This window comes from Megalobrama amblycephala, linkage group LG20 (genome assembly GCF_018812025.1).
Source record: "Megalobrama amblycephala isolate DHTTF-2021 linkage group LG20, ASM1881202v1, whole genome shotgun sequence".
In the NCBI taxonomy this organism is placed as follows: Eukaryota; Metazoa; Chordata; class Actinopteri; order Cypriniformes; family Xenocyprididae; genus Megalobrama; species Megalobrama amblycephala.
In genome coordinates, this window is record NC_063063.1 from 8,717,057 (window position 1) to 8,743,096 (window position 26,040).

Below are 26,040 nucleotides of genomic sequence, written 5' to 3' on the forward strand. Positions count from 1 at the left end.
ATATAGCGCTTTTCTGGGCACTCAAAGCGCTTTACATATTGAAGGGGGAAATCTCCTCAACCACCACCAATGTGCAGCATCCACCTGGATGATGCGACGGCAGCCATATTGCGCCAGTACGCCCACCACACACCAGCTTATTGGTAGAGAGGAGACAGAGTGATGAAGCCAATCAGTGTATAGGGATGATTAGGAGGCCATGATGGACAGAGGCCAATGGGCAAGTTTGGCCAGGATGTCGGGGTTACACCCCTACTCTTTTCGAAGGACATCCTGGGATTTTTAATGACCACAGAGAGTCAGGACCTCGGTTTAACGTCTCATCCGGAGGACGGTGCTTTTTGTCAGTATAGTGTCCCCATCACTATACTGGGGTGTTAGGACCCACACAGACCACAGGGTGAGCACCCCCTGCTGGCCTCTCTAACACCTCTTCCAGCAGCAACCTAGTTTTCCCAGGAGGTCTCCCATTCAGGTACTAACCAGGCTCAGCCCTGCTTAGCTTCAGTGGGCAACCAGTCTTGGGCTACAGGGTGATATGGCTGCTGGCAAATGTTCTCAAGTAAAAGTAAAAGTACACAAATTTTTAAACTACTCAAAAAAGTACGATATCTGAGTATTTGTAATTTGTTACTTTACACCCCTGTTCTTTTCATTTTTCCATTCATCAAAGAAAGGCTGCTGAAAATGTATCTTTGGGATCACAGGAATGAATAACATTTTGAAATATATTACAACTGAAAGCAGTTTTTTAAAATTGTAATAAGATTTCACAATAGCCTATTACTGTCTTACTATTCTGTTTTAATCAAATAAATGCAGCCTTGGTGAGCAGGAGAGACTTCTTTCAAAAACATGTTAAAATCATATCAACCCCAGACATCTGAACGGTAGTGTATGTACAAAAATAGACAACAAATCAATGCTAACATAAGTGGTGATTGAGCTCAGTCAGTTACACTGATGTAAAGAGTCTTACAATATTTTGTTGTTTTCTTGATTAATCTTACACAATGTTAATTATTCCCTGACTTTTAAGTACTTCTAACTAATAATTAATTTCTTTTCTTCTGTATCTCATCAACTTCTATTTACTGGGCTTATGACAATTTTCTATCTTTTATTGCTATGGATATATATGTTATTTGCAGATGCATGGTGTGTTTCACAAATCACAAAAATATATATTTGTTTTACTGGATATTAATGTGGCAACATAAATGGTCACAATCGGTTTTATATTCTGTTGACGTTTTTCCAAATATATCACATATAAATGTCATTTCAGTTTATTAAGTGCTTTTTAAACTTTAAGGGTTTTAAGTTTTTGCTATTTTTAAGAAAGAGCTGTTTGACATCTGGGTGGGCTGATTGTATTGTAGCACAACATTATCTTTATGTTTCTCTTTAGTCTGTATCCTTTCATTGTTTGAAAAAAATAAATATAAGTTTTAAAGATATGTACAATGAAAATATGTAATACACTTTGTTGTTATGGTGGCATACTTACTCTAATGGGCATTATTTCTTTTTTGAAAAAACTTTTTTTGTAAGTTAATATATCTTTATATATGATCATTGTCAAAAATAAATAAATAATTAAATAAATTGGAAAATGCAAGGAATCCTGGATTTCTTTACTGTGGTACAACCATTAGTTTCACAAGCTGTCTGATGAGATTGATCAGTTTGAGCGATATTTCAGTTTCTTCTTCAACACATTGCATGTTATCTGGCTAGCTGACTTGCACTGCCTTCACTTCTCATTTCAAATAGTTATCCTCACACTTCCTGGGGTTTGTCAGGATGTTGATGTTCCAGTAAAAGTCTACTGAAAAGTGGAGCGCATATACTATAAAAGTATAGGCTATATACATTTTACTTTAATGCATTTTCTTATTTAATTTTATCAATTTTATTATTATTATTATTATTTTACATTTTTTACACAGTTTTTCTCTAAACTTTTACATGGAGCCCCTAGCACTCCCTTGCTGTTTGTTATTTATTAATGTTTTTTAAAAAATCAAAACCAGAGAACATGAAAAATATTTAAGTCTGAACAGATTAAGTTATGAATCATTATACCAGGATAGGTTACAAAATATTATTACAACCTAAAATGTTACGGAAAAAAACGGTATTGTATTCAATAAATATAGCTCCAGTTGAACTTTATGGAGGACGAGAAATGACTTAAGTATAAATAAATAAATAAATATAAATAAGTAAATGCATAAATAAATAAATAAATGAAGAAATAAATATAGAAATACATAAATAAATAAATAAATGTAGAAATACATAAGTAAATAAATACATAAATAAATGAATGAATAAATAATTAAATGCTGAAATAAATAAATGCAGAATTACATAAATAAATAAACTAATAAATAAATAAATAAATAAATGAAGAAATAAATATATGAAGAAATAAATACACAAATACACAAATAAATAAATAAATGTAGAAATCCATAAGTAAATAAATAAATGAATAAATAAATAAATGCAGAAATACATAAATAAAGAAATAAAAACAGAATTACACAAATAAACAAATAAATCTAGAAAATCATAAGTAAATAAATAAATAAATGCTGAAATAAATAAATGCAGATATTTATGTATTTCTATATTTATTTCTTCATTTATGTATTACTGCATTTATTAATTTATTTCAGAATTTAATTATTTTTTATTCATTCATTCATTTATTTATTTATTTATGCATTTATGCATTTACGTATTTATTTATTTATTTATACTTAAGTCATTTCTCGTCCTCCATAGAACTTGTGTGCAGAAAATAAATAGCAAGGCGACCTGCGCAAATGAAGTGCATCATTGACGTGCAGAGTAACCTCGCGTTGCGTCACAACACAGCGCTTCAAACATGGCAGACAAGAGTAGTCAAGGGGACTCCAAACCTGAAGCCCAGTTTGCAAAGAGAATAGACCCTACGAAGGAAGATCTGACCAAGGAACAGTTGCAGTTCATCCGACAAGTGGAGCTGGCGCAATGGAAGAAGAACACAGCCAAGCTCCGGGGTCGAAACGTTGCGACAGGACTCGCTATCGGCGCTGTGGTGCTGGGCATCTGTATCCTTTACAGCTCTGTTACACAAGGTTATGTCAGTAACACACTGCTACAGCGTTACATTTATCAGATGAGCTAGCTGATTATGTTGGTATAATGAATGATAGTTATATTAGGTCATAGACACTACACGTGGGCGCGTTATTATATGATCAAACAATGTGACATAAGTGCTGATGTCACGATGAACAATGATTCTCCAAATTTCTTACACCAGTGAAAGACACTTGAATATGTTAATAACCCTCTGGTGCTGTTAACTTCCGGGTTAACCCTTTTTTTATTTTATTATTATTTTTTAAGGGATACATTAAATATAAATTTTGAAACAAAATACAAAAATGATGTATAAAAAAGCAAGCAAAAAATTATTTAAATAATATTTAAGACAATAAATAATTTATATATATATATATATATATATATATATATATATATATATATATATATATATATATATATATATATATATACAGTACAGTCCAAAAGTTTGGAACCACTAAGATTTTTAATGTTTTTAAAAGAAGTTTCGTCTGCTCACCAAGGCTACATTTATTTAATTAAAAATACAGCAAAAAACAGTAATATTGTGAAATATTATTACAATTTAAAATAACTGTTTTCTATTTGAATATATTTCACAAAGTAATTTATTCCTGTGATGCAAAGCTGAATTTTCAGCATCATTACTCCAGTCTTCAGTGTCACATGATCCTTCAGAAATCATTCTAATATGCTGATCTGCTGCTCAAGAAACATTTAATGTGTACAATTGTACAAAATATTTGTGTACAATATTTTTTTTCAGGATTATTTGATGAATAGAAAGTTCAAAAGAACAGTGTTTATCTGAAATCTAATCTTTTGTAACATTATAAATGTCTTTACTGCCACTTTTGATTGATTTAATGCATCCTTGCTGAATAAAAGTATTCATTTCTTTAATTTCTTTTCAAAAAAATAAAAATAAAAATTCTTACTGACCCCAAACTTTTGAACGGTAGTGTATAATGCTACAGAAGCTTTGTATTTCAGATAAATGCTGTTCTTTTGAACTTTCTATTCATCAAGGAATCCTGAAAAAAAAAGTACACAACTGTTTTCAACATTGAAAATAATCATAAATGTTTATTGAGCAGCAGATCAGCATATTAGAATGATTTCTGAAGGATCATGTGACACTGAAGACTGGAGTAATGATGCTGAAAATTCAGCTTTGCATCACAGGAATAAATTACTTTGTCAAATATATTTAAATAGTACACAGTTATTTTAAATTGTAATAATATTTCACAATATTACTGTTTTTTACTGTATTTTTAATTAAATAAATGTAGCCTTGGTAAGCAGATGAAACTTCTTTTAAAAACATTAAAAATCTTAGTGGTTCCAAACTTTTGGACTGTACTGTATATATATATATATATATATATATATATATATATATATATATATATATATATATATATATATATATATATATATCAGGAAATTCACAGGAGGTATTATAATTAAATCATTTTTTTTTTTTTTAGCAGTAGTGCAGTTTTAGCAGCTTTCTTGTTGAGCGATGAACAAAGAGAGTCATAAAATAGTTTTAGATCAATACAGAAAAGCATAATGTTGCAGTCAGAAACTTTATATTTATGAAGATGAAATAGGCCACAGATAGTTAGCAATTTTAACACATTGTCCATCTCCTTTGACCCACATCAAAAACAGAACATTAATTATTTCAAAAATAAAAAGTTTGCATAAGCAGAGAAAATAAGACAGGCTACTTCTATCCAAAAATCATTTGCATAATCACATTCAGAAAATAAATTTGGTTTTGTTTCAAGATTACAGAATGTGCATTGTGAAGAAATGTCCAACTTAAATTTAGAAAGAAAAGAGTTACATGGATTTTGTAGTAAAGTTCTTTTGTCTTGTTAGGTAACAACAACGTATTAATACCAGACCATACTTTAATAGTAGAAAAATAAGCATAGTTTATTTTCCATTTAAAAAAATGCTTTTGGGTGACAGCTGAACTTCACCTTCTTCTCATCCAAAAATTGTTACATTTAACATTACAAAGCTCCAGACCTCCAAATGACAATTTGGGTACTTCACATTTTGCTACTCCGTAACTACAATATGCCCTAACTGGATATAACAGTTTGGGTGAGATAGATTTAATAACCCAATCATAAATTTTAGATCAAAAAAGGCTGTAAATTGAGAATAGGAATAGAAGTTACCATCCCTTTTTAACAAATCTAAAACAAAAGTTACACCTTTGTCAAACCAGTCTTTTAAAAAAATAGATTTTTTTTCCACGCAGCACATTCTGATTATTCCATATGATACTTCTATGGGGGGAAAAGTTGTGGCAGAAAGCAAGCTTACAGGCTTCCAAGGCTTGCTTATGGAAATTGGCAAGCTTGATTGGGAGTTTGCTGGAATTAAAATCGCAAGCCAACAAAAAATGTAAGCCTCCACATTTATCAAAAATCAACTTAGGAATATAAACCCATATCATATTAGGTCAGACCCCTGCACTCTTTCAGCCAGTCAAATTTAAATTAAATTAACATACTGTTTGTTTTCCATAATATTTTTTATTTAAATAATTTGTGTTTTGTGTCGATTTCATGATACTAAACGTTTACAATATTTACCTCTAAATTGTGCACCATGTATTTACGTAAAAAAAAAAAAATTAATAGAAGCACATTTTATACTATTTTTCGACGAATGCATTATGTAAGTTAAATCTAGAGCAAAGGAAAGTGAAAGCATTTTGTTAAACAATCTTATTCAATCATAAACTTTAACGAAATCATTGTGCATCGTGGCTGATTTCTAGATCGTATCTCCTGTTTCTTCATGTTGCTATGGATTCTTGGTGGTTGCTGCTGTTTGAAAGGGATATATAATGTATTAAACTGAAATATAAATATGAATAACCAGTTGTTACGTATTCTCCTCAGACTGTAAAAAAACTCAGACTGTAAAATCTCTGTGTGCTATTTGCCTTGACCAGCCGTCTGCAGATGGCTACACTTTCTACTCAGTTTCCCAAGAAAAAATCATGGACGAAATAGATGAAGAAGCAAAAGCACGTGCTCCGAAGACCGGAGCCAACTGAATGAACTTTTATCTTCAGGAACTGTCTGCACTGCCACAGATGAACGCAGTTGAGCAGGGGCGCCAGCAGAGGGCGCCACATCCATTCAAATAGTCTCCTGTTGGAACTGAGACTCCATATTTAATGAATACAAGGAGGAATCCTGCGTTTTTATAAAACGTGTTTCTGATATGCAGTTCATGGAATATGTTAGGAAACTGAATGTCATAATATTCCCTGTTAAACTATGAATACTACAGTAATTCTACTGGTCATCTTGCTTTGAGTGCAAATACATAAACAGAGAGAGATTAATTTAAATAATGCCCACCATTTTCTTTTGTTTATGTTTGTCTTTTTTTTTAATGAATACAATAAATGTGTCCTAAATAATGCAGTGTGTCTAAAATGAATACTCAATTAACAGTCATCTTTATGCTGTTTATTGACTTTAAATGTACAAATATGATTTAGAATATAATACATAATCATCATAAGATAGAGAAGGCACAGCATGGACGTGTTGCATTGCACACTGAAGTGTATATCAATATAACAGAGCATGAAGTCACATTTATCTCAATCTGAAACACGGTCTGTGTTTGTGTCTGCAGCTGATTTCAATGCTCATATAAAGGCATTCATATGATTTTTCACAGTTTTTAATGAGCCATGAATGGACGTTCTTGGGTTGTCATATTAAAGATCTGGTTGGCATGTGTGTTTGAAACTCTGAAACTGGAAAAGTGCAATACATCATGACAGAAACCCACCCGAAAATATGAAGCCAAGTTTTTTTTTTTTTTTTTACATCATGAACTTTTATATTTCTTAATGTTCATATTCAGAATCCCTCTTTTACATCATGCAAGTAGATGTCTTATAAGTTAATAAAAAAAATGATTTCACTGTACATATAGTATATTTAAACACTTAAGCCCAAAGCATACTTCACGTTTTACGCGTACGCGAGGGTCAGCGTACAGTGCACGTGACGCGAATTTCGTCATTAGAAGAGTATGGGCACGGCAGGGTTTTTGTATGAGCATTTAATTTTTCTGCAGTCATTAGTTTATCCACAAGGGGGCGTCGATTCTCAAGGTAATAAACAGAACAGACTGGAACTCATGCAAGCTACAGTGACAATGTGCGAAGAGGTCAGAAAGTACCCTCATTTGTACAACTCTAGCATGAAAGAATTCATATATTTACATGGGTTGTAACTCATGGTGAGAGATTATTCAAAACTGCGCATGCGTCAAGTGAAGTATACTTTGCAAGGCCGTGCGCTCGACTGCATACGCGTAAAAACATGAGGTATACCGAGGGCTTAAGACTACAGAAAGCATAAATGTTGAACCTTTGGGCTCGATGTGAAAAATCTGAACATACTGTGTTAATATATTACAATGAAGATAATGAATGCACTTTTATTGACTGCTCTTTGTAAACATCAGAAATCAATCATTTATTATTGAGTCTATTGTACAGTCCCAGACGGGACTTTGAAACTTATGCCAAAGTGCAGTGTGCATATCATTTACATTTGTCTTTAACTTTATGGCTGATACTTGCTTTGATTTTTGGTGCAAATAATTAGTCAGTCAGTCATAGACTGGTAAAAGACATTCAAATATATATGTAAATGCACATAAACATAGACTTCAAGGAAACAAAGTTCTGCATCTCAATGGATGAAAATCTCAAAGCTGGAATAATCATTGCAAAAATAATATATTTAGCTCAACTGCACCCACTCTCAATCTGTTTTAATTTATTTATCATAGTTTTTATTCACATTTAAACTACTATCATAAAGCCTATCAGGTGATAGCAGAAATATCTCTGGACCGGATCTTCAGAGTTCAAGGCGACCGCTGCGATTCTTGCGTGACGATTTGGTGTTTCTAGAGCGCACACACGAGCAGTAGAACAGAAACGGCAGGACATCTGTTGATTCAGATGTTTGCCCGTTCAGCAGGTTTTCAGAAAGTGCAAAAGAGACAGTTAGGAATCTTCCTCAGTGCTGAGCCTTCAGAGAGAACGTCACAGCATCGTATGACAGCAGAGTCCCGCCAAACCATTGGCTCTTCACGGAAATAAGGGGACTAGTTAGTGCATTTGCACTAGAAACATCCCTTATGTCAATCAAACAGCATATTCTGCTTAGGAAACTGTACATTATATATTACAAAGCAAATCTGTCCAGTTCATGCTTTCAGTATATGACTGACTGGATTGTGACTGGCTGGTTGTTGAAGGTTTGCCGTGCTGAGAGCAGTCACGTATGGATGAGGTAGTCGGATATAGTCCCGCCAATGTACCAGGATTCTTACTAATGGGAAAACAGAAAAGAGAAACGTTATTCAGATTTAAATGCATGAAAAGAACATACTATCGGACAGTGTTTATGCATAGATCAGCTTTAAGCATCGTAAGATGCACAAAATGAATCCTGCATGGGCGATATACTGAATATTCACAATATATGATTTTACAGTTGAAATTGTGCACTTTTGAGTTTGATCATCCTTGTATCGTAACTAACTAAAGCATTAAGACATATTATCTCTGATTTGAACATCGATAGCAGAAATGCTGTTAGTTGTTAGTTGGTAAATTTCTGTGAAACTGTCTGTTTCTAATCAATTCTGTTAATTCACTACTTGTAGCATTTTTCATATTATGTTTTAATAAAGATGTATGTAGGTAAATATTGCTGTTAATTACTATGCATTATTATATTGGTGCATATAAATGAAAATATAAAAAAATGGGTAACACTTTAATACGGTTTCATTTGTTAACATTAGTTAAATACATTGGTTAACAATGAAAAATACTTCTAAAGCATTTATTAATCTTAATTTCAGCACTTATTTGGGTATATATTATATATATTTATTTTTAAAAAAGTTAAAAGTTTTTTCTGTTAATATTTAATGGGCTTGAACTTTAATGAACTAACAATAAACATTATTTTTATGAACTACAAACAAAGATTAATAAACACTGTAGCAAACGTATTATTCATTGTTAGTAAATGGTAGTTAATGCATTAACTAAATTTACTAAAAATAATTTGTGTTTATTTAGTGAAAGACAGTAAGAAAAACATGCCATGATCATTTCTAATAATCTTGAATCTACTTGGTAAAAAATATACTTGGTTGAAATGATGGTTCAAGAGAAAGAGTATGCACACAGCCAGGTTTTTGTATGAGCATTTAATTTTTCTGCAGTCATTAGTTTATCCACAAGGGGGCGTCGATTCTCAAGGTAACAGTAAACAGAACAGACTGGAACTCATGCAAGCTACAGTGACAATGTGCGAAGAGGTCAGAAAGTACCCTCAATAATCAAGAGGAACCATCATTTCAACCAAGTATATTTTTTACCAAGTAGACAAAAACATAAAAATCTAGGAATTCTATTCAATATCATTAAAATTAACAGATGTCAGTGCAATTTCTGAATGCTGCATTATTAATGTCCCCCAAAAAGTTGAATAAAGCATTTAAATTTAAATAAAAATTATATTATATATTTGATTTAATTTAATTTTATTTTTTTGTTTTGTTTTGGTAAGACTTAACAATAAGGTTCATTAGTTAACATGAACATTTTTTTAATCTACAGCATTTATTAATCTTTGTTAATGTTAATTTCAACATTTACTAATACATTATTAAAATCAAGAGTTGTATTTGTTAACATTATTTAATGCACTGAACTAACATGAACAATCAATGAACAGCTGGATTTTTATTAACTAACATTAACTAATGAACCTTATTGTAAAGTGTTACCATTTTTTTTTTCATTTTTTTTTCTTTTAAAATGAATTACAAATTTTCTTTTATGTCTGTCTGAATAGAGTCTACACTGTGTAAACCAGCAATACAGGAATGTTTATTCCATTAACGGTGATGGCAATCAAGGACTCGGAATGAATTGCACTCATTAAACGAGTGAAACCCTGTGCTGGATGTAATGCATCATACCATTCTAGTAAAGTCAGCAGCGAAAGTCACTCCTTTAGTCGGCCGTGAGTCATCCTGGGAACTGCTGCTACTGTTGCCGCTCAGGGAGTTTTTCCTCATGATCCCTGTGGGCCAATCACAGCACAGGAAGATGTTAAACATTTCATTTGGTTATTTACAGTTTTCATTTAATTAAACAATTGCTTATTCAGCCCCACCTAAAACCACTAATATGGCTCTGTAATGAAAGCTAGTGTGCTATGAACTATGAAGGCAGCATTTTAAGGCATCATAGATGCAAAGGCTGTTCCAAAAGATATTTTCTTTGTATGGGACCTTATTGTAAAGTGCTAATTGAAAAGTTTTATTTGATTAATTCTGGTATTTTCCCAGACTTTCTGTGTGATGCTGTCTTCTAATGCTTATTAGAGTATCGCAGTGTAGGTGTAGAAACACTAAACTGTTGCTGCCTGTGTAGAGCGTTCCAAATCTGCTACTTATAAGCTGCTATCTCAGAAGGATGCTTCCTTAAAAGGCAGCTGCCAGTGTAGATGGTAAACAGCAAGGCAGCCAGTAACACTTTACTTGAAGGGGTGTGCATAAGACTGACATGACACCTTCATAATCTTGACATGACACGTGTCATGAATATGAAGGAGGTTTTATGCATGTTTACGACAACTGTCATTAAATGTCATTCGCTCAATTATGTCATTTTTAATGCAAAGATGACATTGTTTGAGATGTCTGTGTTACGACAACTTGACATAAACCAACACATCATAACCTCTCAGTGTCTTTGTCATGACAACTTGACATTAGGCAAAACATCATAACCTGTCATAAACATGACATAGCAGATTAATTATCAAACTTAAAAAACTACTTAGCTTTATGGGTTAACATTACATGACATTATTTTGGTAACACTTCAGTATAGGGAACACATATATAAACGATTAACTATGACTTTTCCCTCAATAAACTCTTAATTTACTGCTTATTATAGTTAATTGTTAGGTTTAGGTATTGGGTAGGATTAAGAATGTAGAATAAGATCATGCAGAATAAGGCATTAATATGTGCTTTATAAGTACTAATAAATAGCCAATATTTTAGCCATATGAATGCTAATAGTAATAAGCAACTAGTTAAAAGACCCTAAAATAAAGTGTTACGATTATTTTATAACAGTGTCATCTTTTTTAAGAAATTTGAAATTGTCTATTATCTGACCTTCTGTTGGTGGAAAAACAAAAAAAAACATGAAATGAAAAATAGTCATGACGCTGTTATAAAATTATTTGTCAGAGTATTGTCACTTAATGACATTTTAATGTACCACTGTACTTGAGCTCAAGATACATATTCATGACACTATTATAATGGCCTCATGACAGCCAATGTCGAAACCAACCACATGACAGTTTAATGTATGTTAAGCCATAAAGCTAAATAATGTCAAGTTGTCATGACAAAGACACTGACAGGTTATGATGTATTGGTTTGTCAAGTTGTCATAACTCGGAAATCTCAAACAATGTCATCTTTGCATTAAAAATGACATAACTGAGCGAATGACACTTAATGACAGTTGTCATAAACATTCATAAAACCTCCTTCATATTCATGACATGTGTCATGTCAAGATTATGAAGGTGTCATGTCAGTCTTATGCACACCCCTTCAAGTAAAGTGTTACCAGCAGCCCACTAAAAGAGCCTAAAATTTTACTATAATGATTATGGTTAAAATGTGGATATAATAAAAAGCTAAAACATTGCTGAACCTGTTAAAGGGAGAATGTCGACTCTCTGGAGGCTGTTTCTGCGAGACGACGGGAAGTTTCCTCCTTTAGACATGCGGCGTTGGCGGCTGGAGAGCATAGCAGCTGGAGACACGATACACGGGGGAGGAACCTTCCCCATCTTGGCGTACAGTTCCTCTATCTCTCGCTTCTGCACCGCCTGCAGAGACTGAACCTCAAACAGATGCCTGAGAGGGAGAGAGGAGGATTTTCAGAGAAATTAGGGCTGCCTGCACGATTATGGCAAAAATCATATTCACGGTTATTTTGTTCAATATTGTGATCATGATTATATAAAGGGGTTGTATGTAAGAATTTTAATGTATTGATCTCTTTTTTTATTGCCAATGTGTGAACAGCCTGTAATGAAACTTGAAAAACGAGATCTTCCCTGACTGTAGGCTGGTTTTTATGTGAAGGATTGCTGGGAAAAATTAAAAAAGATGTTTGTGAGCCTTTCTTCCATTCTATGACACATGAAACTAATGCTTCTACAGTGTTCAGGATAATGTCGAAAGAGTCATTCTTTACTGTAATGTCAATGTGTCATGCAAACAAAAGAAAAGGGATTAATTAGCAGATCCTGTGCAAACATTTCCACGTCGCTATGATCAGATGCTTTCTGAACGGCTGTTTTCTCACCGCTGTCATTTTTGTTGTTTATTTTGTTATTGAGAGGAAAGCGCACAGCACATATTAACATATTCATCTAAACGTCACTCTCTATAGCCTACTATAAAGAAATTATACACTAGCGTTCAAAAGTTTGGGGTCAGTAAGATTTTTTAATGTTTTAAAAGAAGTATCTTCTGCTCACCAAGCCTGTATTTATTTGATTAAAAATACAAACAAAAACAGTAATATTGTGAAATATTTTCCAATTTAAAATAGCTGTTTTCTATGTCAATATACAGTAAAATGTAATTTATTTCTGTGATCAAAGCTGAATTTTCAGCATCATTACTTCAGTCTTCAGTGTCACATGATCCTTCAGAAATCAATCTAATATGATGATTTGATGCTCAAGAAACATTCATGATTATTATCAATGTTGAAAACAGTTATTTACATTTTTATTTCATGATGCTATGATGAATAGAAAGTTCAAAAGAACAGCATTTAATTTAAAATAGAATATTTTCTAACATTATAATTGTCTTTACTGTAACTTTTAATCAGTTTAACTCATCCTTGATGAATAAAAGTATTGATTAATTTTATTTCTATCCCCCAAAAATAAAATTAAAATTCTTACTGACCCCAAACTTTTGAACGGTAGTGTTTAATGTTACAAAAGATTTAGATTTCAGACAAATGCTGTTCTTTTGAACTTTCTATTCATCATAGCATCATGAAATAAAAATGTAAATAACTGTTTTCAACATTGATAATAATAATGAATAATTTCTTGAGCATCAAATCATCATATTAGATTGATTTCTGAAGGATCATGTGACACTGAAGACTGAAGTAATGATGCTGAAAATTCAGCTTTGATCACAGGAATAATTACACTTTACTATATATTGACATAGAAAACAGCTGTTTTAAATTGGAATAATATTTCACAATATTACTGTTTTTGTTTGTATTTTTAATCAAATAAATGCAGGCTTGGTGAGCAGAAGATACTTCTTTTAAAACATTAAAAAATCTTACTGACCCCAAACTTTTGAACGCTAGTGTATAAATGCAAAAATATAAATAAAACGCCGCATAGTATCTACTTTATGAATTAAATATACATTAATTCTAAAGTTTTACTACTAAAGTTAGTCAAAAGCAGTGAGTGTTTGCTTTTTCTTTGTTGTTGATTAATATTAATAGAACAGACAGCAGCAGGTATATTAGACAATATGCACTTTCAACTCTTTTTAATATCAAGCATGTCCCAACTGCATGTTACGGCAGTAACGTTACGATTTGACTGATTTGGATGTTACATTTGTTTTTTTAGGGAGGAAAGGAACTGAATGCGGCATAATAATCTCAATTATTGTGTTTTAATAATCCTTGGAAGCCAAAATAAAACTAAAAATTCGATTAACCGCACAGCTCTAAGAGAAATACAATAAAAACACAGAACATTAAAAGGCCCTTACTTCTCCCTCAGCTCCTGTAGCTCCCCCCACATCTCCTCATCCTCGCTCTCTGATTCGTCACTGCTCAGGTAGGAGGAGCTCCGCGTGTAGCTCATCCACAGGTTGTGGAAAGGAGTGGCATACGGAGGGCTGGCCGTGTTTCCATCCCACACCCTCCCCTCTGTGTCCAGGGCCACAGAAAAACCGCTGTCCACCGACGTTCCCATGAGACCCGGGCCGCAATCCGCTCTGCGTTCCTTCTTCCTCCTGTGCTTCTTATCCACAGCGGTCTCATCACGATCATAATCCTCATTATCCCGCTCTTGCTCATCAATCCGTCCCTCTCGGTTCTCTTTTTGATCGCTCTCCGTCACGGGCTGGTCAGCAGGACTCAAATCACGCCGAGCCTCACGGGAAGGAAGAACGGAGAGGTCCTGCCTGTTTTCCGCTGGATTTTGAGCTAAAAAAGAGCACGCAGGCTGATCCAGTGACCTGATGAGATTATCCGGAGGGACGACAGGTGGAGTTTCAGTGGGTGTATTTTCACTTTCTGTGTGTCTGACGGGAGCAGGAATCTCTTTACTGGGGGACACTTGAAAACGGCCCACAGTCACAGTAGACTTTGGCTCTGTAAGAAAGACAGAGTGATAGAAAAGGTGGAAAAAGTTGTAAAAGACTGCAAACATACCAGTAAATGTCACTTAACCTCATCACATTGCATTTGAGTGACCGTCCAGTTATCATCATGAAAATAATGTGCTTAAAGGATTAGTTCACTTTCAAATTAAAATTTCCTGATAATTTACTCATCCCCATGTCATCCAAGATGTCCATGTCCTTCTTTCTTCAGTCGAAAAGAATGAAGGTTTTTGATGAAAACATTCCAGGATTTTTCTACTTATAGTGGACTTCAATGGAGCCCAAACGGTTGAAGGTCAAAATTACAGTTTCAGTGCAGCTTCAAAAAGCTCTACATGATCCCAGATGAGGAATAAGAGTCTTGTCTAGAGAAACCATCACTCATTTTCTAAAAAAAAAAAAAAAATACAAATTTTATATGTTTTAACCATAAATGCTCATCTTCAACTAGCTCTCTTCTTCTTCTCTATTAGAATTCCAGCAGTATAGACACTGCTAAGTGTATTACTGCCCTCCACAGGTCAAAGTTTGAACTAATTATAATATACTTGCACTAGCATGGGGGTAATGGGGTAAAAAAACATGGGGGTAAATAATCAGGAAAATTTATTTTAAAAAGTGAACTAATCCTTTAAATCCTCTGATGGTCTTCGGTCATTTTACATTTTGAATTTTTAAATTGTTTTCTTCATTGGAATGGTTTGGTTACATTTGTGGCACTTCCTAAATAAATGCATGATTAGAAAATGCAAAATGGTCTTAAAAAAGTTTTTATGTTTTTATAAAGACATTTTTTATGGGGTACAATCTACAAATTAGCCATAATAAAGTACTCTTTGATTATTTCTTAATATATAAAAAATGGTAACACTTTACAATAAGGTTCATTAGTTAAACATTAGTTAATGTATTCACTAACATGAACTAACCATGAGCAATACATTTGTTACTGTATTTACTAATCTTCGTTAATGTTAGTTAATGAAAACACAGTTGTTCATTGTTTGTTCATGTTAGTTCACAGTGCATTAACTATGGGTTTTGACTGCTGAGGATCACAAGTATGACCCCTGAAGGTTAATTTCGATTTTTTGTAAAAATGCTCCAATAATGAGTCAAAAAGAGAGATTACAGCTGTAATATTTTGTCACGCAGGAAATGAAAGACCCAGTCGAGAGCACTGCATTGTGGGATGCAGTATTCTCCATCTATATAACTTTTTTACTCATTAGTCTGCCACAAGTTAAAATAGTTAATATAAATTTGGAATAAAATGCACAATAATATTTATTTCATGTGATAAAATGCAGCACAATACTATTCAAAATGTCTCATGTTGTTTCACATTTTACATATTTTTAAAAAAAAAATATATGACAGTATTTAGTGTAATATTCAGTAAGTATTATGTTTATATTCCATTCCGAACGCAGCCAAAATCGCTCCGGTTTTAGGAACACATAAAAGCTGTGAAAAAAGGAAAAAAAAAAAAAAAAACACTTTAGTTGTGCAAGACCTCCGCAGGCATATTTAATAGATGTCCACAAACCCTCTGTGAGTGCGAGAACATTTAACCATGTATTTAGTGCTGCTACATTATAAAACCACATTATGTAAGAAGAAACCACTAAGTGTACCAGCTAGTGCGTAACAGTAGTGTTGAATACATTTGTGCAAATGTGTGTGTTTGTGTTTAGGGGTCAGTATCTTACCAGATGGTAAAGAGTTTTCTTGGCACTGTGAAGTTCTGCTACTCTGAGGGGACAATGATCTCGGACTGGATGACGACACCTGGAGAGAAAGACCGATTCATTCAGGCATACTCACACATCTGGGTTTCATTACCGAGGATGAGCACATTCAAAGGTACATTAGCAATGTTAGTTATTGACATTCAGAGATATAAAACATGTTCAGAACAACTGCCAACACTATGGAAACAAACACAGTCATAACACAGAAAAGCACAACAGTTGCTCAATGTTAAAGAGATAAGTCACTCACCCTCAAGTTGTTCCAAACCTGTATAAGTTTATTTGTTCTGCTGAACACAAAGGAGGATATTTGGAAGAATGTCAGTAACCAAGCAGATCTCATCCCCCATTGAATACCAAAGTAGGAAAAAAAATACTATGGTAGTCAATGGGGGGCGAGACATGCTTGGTTGCAAACATTCTTCGAAATATCTTCCTTTGTGTACAGCAGAAGAAAGAAACTTGTACAGGTTTGGAACAACTTGAGGGTGAGTAAATTCGACACAATTTTCATTTTTGGGTGAACCATCCCTTTAGGAGCAGAGGTCAGCAATTTCCTTACCATGATCAAGATCCGAACCCATCATTGGTTCCACCCAGGCCAAGAATTATTTATCATATATGCACACATATATGTGTATAACATTATACATTTGATTATATATTTAATACCATTATTGTTGTATTAATTAACTGAGTAATAATTGAAATTAAGAAATATTTTATGAAGTGATTATTTGACATTTCTTTATTATTTATATAATTAAATTGCATTTTAAATATATTTTTTTAAATGTATAATATATATATATATATATATATATATATATATATATATATATATATATATATATTGAATATATATTATTATTTATATAAAATATATATTATTTATTAAATTAAAAAAATAAATATGTTTAGTATTTATTATAAGAGAAATGTATTTATTTATAAATTTAGTATTTATTATAAGTTTTATTTATTTTATCATTTATTAAACTTTTACTAGGTGCTGCCAAAATGTAAGACGAATTTTTCTGAAATGCAAATAGCTTATTTACTGTAAGTTATTTTGGGACCACTGATTGATCAGAATGTTGCTGGGAAGGAATTTTGTTTTTTGTTTTTTTTTCTGATAAAATTGCGATAAAGAATTTTTGTTTTCCGATTAAACAAAAATGCTATAAAAAAGCTCCCTTTTGCTGTGCTTGTTTGATGCACAATTTGGCCAAAAAATGTATGATTATGTATCAATATAACTATGAAATAATAATAATGATACTATTTATTTATATTTATAATAACATATTTATAATATATAATAATAATACTTATAATATTATTATTACTTATTAAAATATGAAATGTATAATATAAATTAAGACAAATGAAAAAAATAATAACTAAAATAAATTATTATTATATATTTCTTAAATGACCCATTTTTTATTTTAGAGTAAAATATTACAATAGTAATAATTCTTATAGAAATTAATTCTATTTTAAAATGATTTATATTATAATAATTGTCTATTTCTATATTTATGCAATATTTATTAAGTTATGCGATATATATATATATATATATATATATATATATATATATATATATATATATATATATATATATATATATATATATATATATATATATATATATATATATATATATATATATATATATATATATCGCAATTTCAGCTTTATTTAAATGAACTGTGCAGCCCTAGAAGGAAATGTACAGACTGGACCTCTTTAATTTCATTCCACTGGTTAGGATGTTAATGGCTTACTCTGCTATCTGGACTCGCTCTGGGGGAAGACGACAGTCCAGATGAAGACCCGGGGCTGCTCCGCTGGTCTAGTAAGTGCCTGTGGAAAGCGGGTCTGTATCCGTGAGGATATTCATTAGAGGATTCCTGTGCATATTGCATTCCCTCTTGGGAAACTGTAGATGCTGTCTGCTGGGCGGATATGGAAACGCCACCGGGAGAAGTAGATGTTGGAATAGTTTGGGAAGGTGACGACATCATAGTGTCTCGAAACTGAGAATCCATGGTCTGGTAATACTCGGCCATCCCTGGAGGTGGAGCATACTGGGGCGCATACATCGTGGGATAACCAGGCTGGTAACCCGGCATGGCCTGTACCAGGTTCGGTGCGGGCATGAAGGAATGTGCCATGCTCATTGCCATAGACAGCATATTAGCCAGGGAAAACAGAGGCTGACTGTGTGGTGGCCACATGGCCGGAGACATCAGGTTGACGTCGGAAAAGGGACTTGAGACGTCTGAGCTGAGTGGGCTGGGGGAGCCCGGGCCGGATGCAGGGGACGAGAGGGAATATGACGGGCTGCTGTGTATACGGGACAGAGGAGGATGGCTGGGATTGGGGGAGCCTGGGTGAGGTGGGTACGGAAAGGGGAAGTGGGTGGCTGTGTTCATGTACGAGGGTATATACTGCTGCACGTGAGGTAGTTTAGAATGAGGCATTCTGGGATCAGAAGGGTAGGCTGAAGCTGATGGAATGTGATGAGGATGAGGAGAACCTGGGAAATGACAAACATATAAGTCAGATAGTAGTGTAGAATGAGATTTTCTAAAAATATATATATATATATATATTTTTTTTTTTACAAAATTTTACATATACACTTACATTTTATATGTGTAACTTAATAAATAGAACTTAATAAACATGTGAATTATGCTTGCACTGTGCAAAACTTTCCTCCAGAACTTGCCTTTAATTTTTAAAAACACTCATAATTTAATACCATTCTTAAATGTAATTGTTAACAAATTTCTAAATCAACATCCATTTTCCATACTGTACATTATATTGTGATGCCTGAACGTCTTAGCGATTGATTTTAGTGTTTTGGGTTTTATTTTCAAATCACTTAGACTAAATAGTATAGAGTTTTAAATGTTTGCCACTGGGGGCAGACCAGAGCCAATGATTTTGTCTGAGAAATGAATAAAAAATGTAAAAAAAAAAAAAAAAAAAAAAAAATAGAATTCATATTTTCTCATTCTATTTGTCTTATTTCAGTGTAGAATGAGTAAAGCTGTTTGTTACTAGGATGACAAAAACGTTTTATGAAATTTCGCCATTTTCAATTGAAAATATGCAATCGTGATTCATGTAATTCATAAATGAATGTGACAAGAAACGTTTGCGTTTTCCACATATTATACCAATAATAATAGTGAATGTGTGCACATTTAAAAATAAATTATTTGCAAATAGCTTAAATTGATTATTTCCTAACTACAATATTAGACCTAGAACTTGCCATTCTTATTTATTTATTCCCTTAAATCCCTTTTAATCCTTTAATTATTTAATTCCTTTATTATTATTGTTATTATTATTATTAGCCTATTTATTAAGGCTAGTAATAATAGCTTGCCGGTAGCGCAAGAGTGAAACTCTGCCTATGTCTGCAGCACAAATATGAGGGCGAGTATTAGGTTATCAAGCACCAACAATGTTATCAAAAATCAGAAGAGTTGTTCATATACATTGATGCATTTATAAATGTATTTAGAAACTGTTCAATATATGCTTGAAAGGATCTGTTGAGAGGCACACCAAATTATTTTAGATGGATGTCCAGAAGAAGGCTTTCCAGAAAACAACAAAAGCTACTGTCAAATTCATTAGCAGTAACTGAACCATGATTTCAATACTCAAGTGAATACTGACAATGATAAATGCCCAAAACAGGTTCCTCTGCTGGTAAGTCTTTTGTGCGAGTCTAACCAAACAGGATGAGATGTCACCCTCGCTCTATTTCACACACCTATGGGCTTGTCCCGTCATCTCTTTTTGTGCAGCTGTCAATGCCAAATTGAAATGCCTCTATACAATAACACCTTTCACACATTGCCATCTCAAAAGCAATACAAAAGTGTTGTCTCTGATGGGTCCATTACGTCAACGGACCGGCCCCAGTGAATGATCATGCCTGAAGTTTAACATCGATGAAGTGAGCAAGCCAAAGTCTCTCTGACATTAGTGAAAATAAAAACCATATGTGCATTCGCTTGTAAAGCTCCCATTGTAGCGGAGGCTGAACATGATTACTGTAGACATCGTAACAGTGGCTCCTCTGGATATTCTTTTTTCAAAAAGGAATAAGCAAGATGTATCATGGAGGCATGAAGCCAGAAGGCAACAGAACAAAATGTTCTGTAGGCGGGACAGAAAAGCATCCAACAGTAGTGGAGCGAGATAAACTCTGGGAGGGGGACATGCAGGGTTTGTGGGTACTTGTATTTAATTTACGACAAAGCTCATGGGGAGAGTAGAAGAACTTACAAACAGATGTGGAGACCTTAAGTTACACTACAAATATCATTATCTGTCACTTTGACGGACTGGGTTGTAAATTTTCCTCACTCTAAACTATGATGTACTTACAGTTTTTTTTAATGCATACAATATAAAAGTACTGAATACATTTTAAAGCTGCGAATCAATGAAATATTCCTTATAAATTGAGTATACATAAGTAGATCTGAATAACTGCATTTGGTACCATGACAAATAAAATTGAGTAGACCCAACAATATAAGGTAAGCCAATTTAAAAAAAAATACACAAAAAATACCATTTATGAGTAATGTGACCTGCTAATGGCCGGTGACTTTAAAAAAAAATAAAAAATTTTTTTTTTTTTTTTTTTTTTTTTTTTTGCAGCCATTTTTGAAAAAACAGGCAGTTATGATACCATCAATTTAGAAAATTCACAACTTTTTATTCCAATTTCGATACCACAGCTAAAACTACTAGTCTAACTAATATAAATGTAAAACAGTCAGTAATAAAATAATAACAAAAAAATCATATTACAAGCAAAAGCACAAATAAATACAATATTAGAAAGGTACAAATGAAATAAACAGTGCTTTTCAGGTTTCAGGTAGGTCTGACAGTAGTTTTCAGGTACAGAAATTTAATAAATTAAACTTAATAAATTAATAAATTAAATTGAGCAAATTTATAAATTAAACATCCTTATTAATTAATCCTTATTAAAGTTATAAAAGTTATAAAGTTATTTTTCTTTGTCCTTTGTTGTTTGATTAACATTAAAGGGTTAGTTGACCCAAAAATGAAAATTATGTCATTAATGACATTTAATCCTTTCATCTGTTGGCGTTGGTAATGCACCAATAAGCTGGATGCCAACCGCCGTAAAACAGGAAAGTAGGGCTGCACGATTAATCGCATGCTATTCTCACGCGCATTTCGTCAGTAAAGCCGGTTCCCTGATTACCGCTAAATCGCCATCACCTGTTTTTAAACGGAGCGCCTTTTAATAGATGGAGCCGTAGTTCACGGACAAGCCACGCAATATCGCGTTCATTATCGCAGGCGATTCATCTGCGATATGAACGCGACATTGCGTGGCTTTTCAGTGACCTACGGCTCTGTCTATTAAATGCCGCTTCATTTGAAAGCAGGTGATGGCGATTTAGCGGTAATCAGGGAACCGGCTTTACTGACGAAATGCGCGTGAGAATAGCATGCGATTAATCGTGCAGCCCTACAGGAAAGAAGAAGAAGAAGAAGCAGAGTCGTGAACGCGAATTGACAACAGACCCGGAAGAGAAGACAATGCTGAATGAAGTCATAGTTTTTGTTATTTTTTGACCAAAATGTATTTTCAATGCTTCAAAATGTCGCGGATGTCCTAATCGCCAAAAACAACCATGACGACGTAAAAGTGCATTACCAACGCCGACAGATGAAAGGATTCAAAGGAATCAGTTCAATGGAATAAATTCAATGGAAAGGATTCCGGAAGAGAAGACAATGCTAAATAAAGTCGTAGTTTTTGTTATTTTTGGACCAAAATGTATTTTTGATGCTTCAACAAATTATAACTAACCCACTGATGTCACATGGACTATTTTGAAGATGTTTTTATTACCTTTCTGGACATGGACAGTATACCATACAAACATTTTCAATGGGGGGACAGAAAGCTCTTGGACTAAATCTAAAATATCTTAAACTGTGTTCCGAAGATGAACGGAGGTCTTACGGGCTTGGAACGACATGAGAGTGAGTCGTTAATGACATAATTTTCATTTTTGGGTGAACTAACCCTTTAAAAACAGACAGCAGCAGGAATATTAGGCTGCTGTCACTTTAAGAGCAAATGCACTGATCTAATATACTGATACTGTACACATGAATTTACTTTCTCAACTGTTTACATTCACTTAAGACATGACCGACTATATTTACTAGGATACTCGCTATTTTTTGACAATTTTGTCCGCTCAAGTGCAAGAAGACCTAAAAGAGAGCTCAGTTTAGTATTCGCCAATTTGTACTTGCATCTGGCGCTTGGAGAGCGTTATTTTAGGCCCTGGTTACAAGAGAACCAATGAAATATCAATAACTGATTATGGTTTAGTCAATGTATGCTTTTTCCTGTCAGTTTCTGCATAGTAACATAAACCCCATAGCTGTAGTTTTGTCAGATAAAAATACCATAACCAAGTTTAGTGTTTTATTCTTCCCTCATATTTAAAAATAGAAATATTTTCTTCATATTTTGATGGTTTAATCGAACTTGTAGGGTCATTGAAAACGAATATCCCTTCCGGACATCTCTTTTGGCCACTACTGTAAGTCACAATAGGGAAGAAAATGTTATCGCAACTTGCATTCCATGCCAACATTTTTTTTAGGTAATACAAATTCAATTGTTGGGATCCTGAAGACAGCATTCACAGTCCACAAACAAGCTGCCTCCAGCTAAAGCGGTTACCCAAGAGTCCCTGGAGCCATGGCTGAATCAAGCTACATCTTTGATGTGCAGTATATGTTGAAGGGGCTGACTAAAGCCTGGCGACCTTTAAAGAGTGGCGAGCTTTCATTCCCACTCACTGCTAGGTAGGAACAATAAAGACTAGCAGAGTTACACTGGAGAGAAGTGGTAACTTACCTGGGGCATTATGGAAAGACTGCGAACGTAAGAGTGGACGTGTGGATGAGGTAATGTCTCCACCGATTCCCGGAGGAGAGGCTCTCGCCCCGGTGCCCAGACCAAACTCCGCTTAAAAAAAAAACATATGTATATGTGTGAAAAAGCTGCTGAATTGAAAGAGCTACTTCATTTTGACATCATCAATACTCAATGGAAAAGTTTATGCAAGCTTACCTGGTAGAGAGGAAGAGGAATGAGCTCGTGCCAGATTGTGGAGGTTTGGCTGAAAGGGAAAAACAGTTTTTATTATATATTATAAATGCACTTTAGTAGGGGACAGTTTTTGCAACGGGTGGGTTTGTCCCAGCCATATTATGAAAAAACAATTTATGTAATATTTAGTGTTTTTGAAAGAATTTTGTTGTGCTCACAGAGGATGCATTTATTTTATAAAAATGCAGTAAAAGCAGTAATATTGTGAAATATTATTACCATTTAAAATAGCTGTTCTCTATAGTAATATGTTTTAAAATGTAATTTATTCCTGTGATCAAAGCTGAATTACTCCAGTCTTCAGTGTCACATGATCACACGTATACACATAAAGAATTTACACTGTACTATAATATACACTGCCCGGACAAAACTGGTGCTAAACATACAGTATAACATGCTATAAACACAATAATCACTGCAATAATGAGCCAGTCATAGACTCTTAAGCATTTTCCTATTTAAATCCAAACAGCGACTTTTTTTGGCCGGGCAGTGCATATAAAACTATAATAATATAAACTAAAATTTATATAATCAATCTTTCATTCATGTTTAATCACATTGGAAATAAATACAGCATAATCCTTTTTAATCCTGTAATTTATTTCATTATTGCATAATGTTCAGATTTTAAATGCTCGAGAACTGAAAGGAGTAACAGTATTGACTTCAGCCTGAGGTTCTATTTATTAGTGTAATATTCTGTAATGACAGAGTGCTTAAATTTAATTAAGGTTACGATCAGTCGCAGCCTAATTGCTTTAGCTCTCTCAGCTCCATCACAGCTCACTCCACTGCAGTTGCACACTGGAACAGTCATTTTACGTACTATTTGTGCAATAATTAACACGACAAGCACTCTCTATGGCAATGCAACAGGACAAAACAGCTCATACACACACAAATGCCACTTCTTCTGCATACACTCTCTCAGTCTCAACTCCACAGCTGCGCTGGTTATTGGACAAGAGGCCTGCGGTTTGTGTACGAGGGTTACATTCTGTCATATTCAAAGCCTGCTTTGAGCCTGGTGAGCGAATGACGCTGGAGACTCTAGAGACGAGCAACTAATGATGGGGAAGACGCCTGCAGGGAGGAGGTCTGGGACGCAGCTACTCTTGCACGGCTGGTTGCAATCAGGAACTGGTCCGGGTCCAGCGGACTTCTCGAGCGGTGGTTTCGCAATCCTCAGGGTACCACGCATGATTGTGTGGGCGTGTGTGCCTCCATTATGCTGTTATAGATCTCTAAATCCAAATAACACAGCCATTGTTCTGCTTCTCTGTACTAATTAAAACGTATCTTCAGATCAGTTGACTGGCAGGCTGGAGTAAACGGAGACTGCATAGTTTGAACACGAAGTGAAGATTTTATTGCAAAGAGCAGCTAAAAATACCATAATGTTCATGTTACTGTTTCTCAGTTATATAGATACCATATTTTGTATAGCAGCATGACTAGATATACTCAGCCAAATGATACTATGAATATAGTTGTAGCTAAAGGGCCTATTATAAAAATGTTACCAGATAATTAACATGTTCAGGACAAAATGTTCCTTTTATTTCATTAAACAAATGATTAATTGTAGTATATACACTAGGGCTGGGACAATAAATCGTTGCATCGCGAATTGAGAAATGATTCTGGATCGATTCTGAGATTTTCCGAATGCATCATGATTCTCTCTCAAATCGATTCTGAGCTTCGTTTTTAACAGCTGATGGCACTGTGTGCTTTAAAAAAAATCATCCATAAAGTTCAAAAAGTTTGAAGGGAATTAAAAGGTTGTTTGCATTGGGCTGTTTACATTAATCTTGCGTCACAAAAGCATTCTGAGGTGCAAATTACATAGCCCAACGCACAAGCGCTTTTCTTCGTGAGCATTTCAACGTAGCTAGCCTAGAGCGCCATCTATTGTTAAAAACGAACTCAGAATTGATTAATGCGATGCATTCGGAAAATCTCAGAATCGATCCACGATGAATCGATTTACTGTCCCAGCCCTAATATACACTATTGGTCAAAGTTTGGAATCATTAGGATTTTGTAATGTTTTTAAAGTCTCTTCTGCTCACCACGGCTGTACTTATTTGATAAAAAAAAAATATATGGTCAAAAATGATTGCAAGTATTTGTAGTATGGACTTGCTACTGCTAATAGATACATAGACAAGCTGTTGTGAGCATGTAAGAAATGCTGCTGCTGCATAAATAGACATACATAAATCTCCTAGCAGATCTATGCAGGTGGAGCTGGGGAGGTGGAGGGTTTCAGAGGATCAAGCAAGCAATCTCACTGGCTGCAGGATCAGCAGAGGCCAATCAGCTTGT

General features: G+C 33.9%; 2 protein-coding genes across 2 annotated transcripts in view; one reads left to right on the top strand and one right to left on the bottom strand.

The window, feature by feature from the left end:
- The first annotated feature begins 2,843 nt into the window (after positions 1–2,843).
- Positions 2,844–6,607, top strand: LOC125255624 (cytochrome c oxidase assembly factor 3 homolog, mitochondrial). Its single transcript, XM_048171010.1, has 2 exons — positions 2,844–3,104; positions 6,141–6,607. Exons 1-2 carry the CDS (start codon positions 2,900–2,902, stop codon positions 6,233–6,235), a joined length of 300 nt encoding a protein of 99 aa, XP_048026967.1. The 5' UTR covers positions 2,844–2,899; the 3' UTR covers positions 6,236–6,607.
- Positions 6,608–6,634: 27 nt separating this feature from the next.
- The window catches only part of wnk4a (WNK lysine deficient protein kinase 4a), a 72,223-nt gene continuing 52,817 nt past the window's right edge, over positions 6,635–26,040 (bottom strand). Inside the window, 8 exon segments of the mRNA XM_048170978.1 lie at positions 6,635–8,549; positions 10,219–10,322; positions 11,987–12,192; positions 14,107–14,713; positions 16,437–16,515; positions 18,272–19,026; positions 23,449–23,559; positions 23,665–23,713. Coding sequence (XP_048026935.1) covers positions 8,547–8,549; positions 10,219–10,322; positions 11,987–12,192; positions 14,107–14,713; positions 16,437–16,515; positions 18,272–19,026; positions 23,449–23,559; positions 23,665–23,713 — 1,914 coding nt within the window. The 3' untranslated portion in view covers positions 6,635–8,546.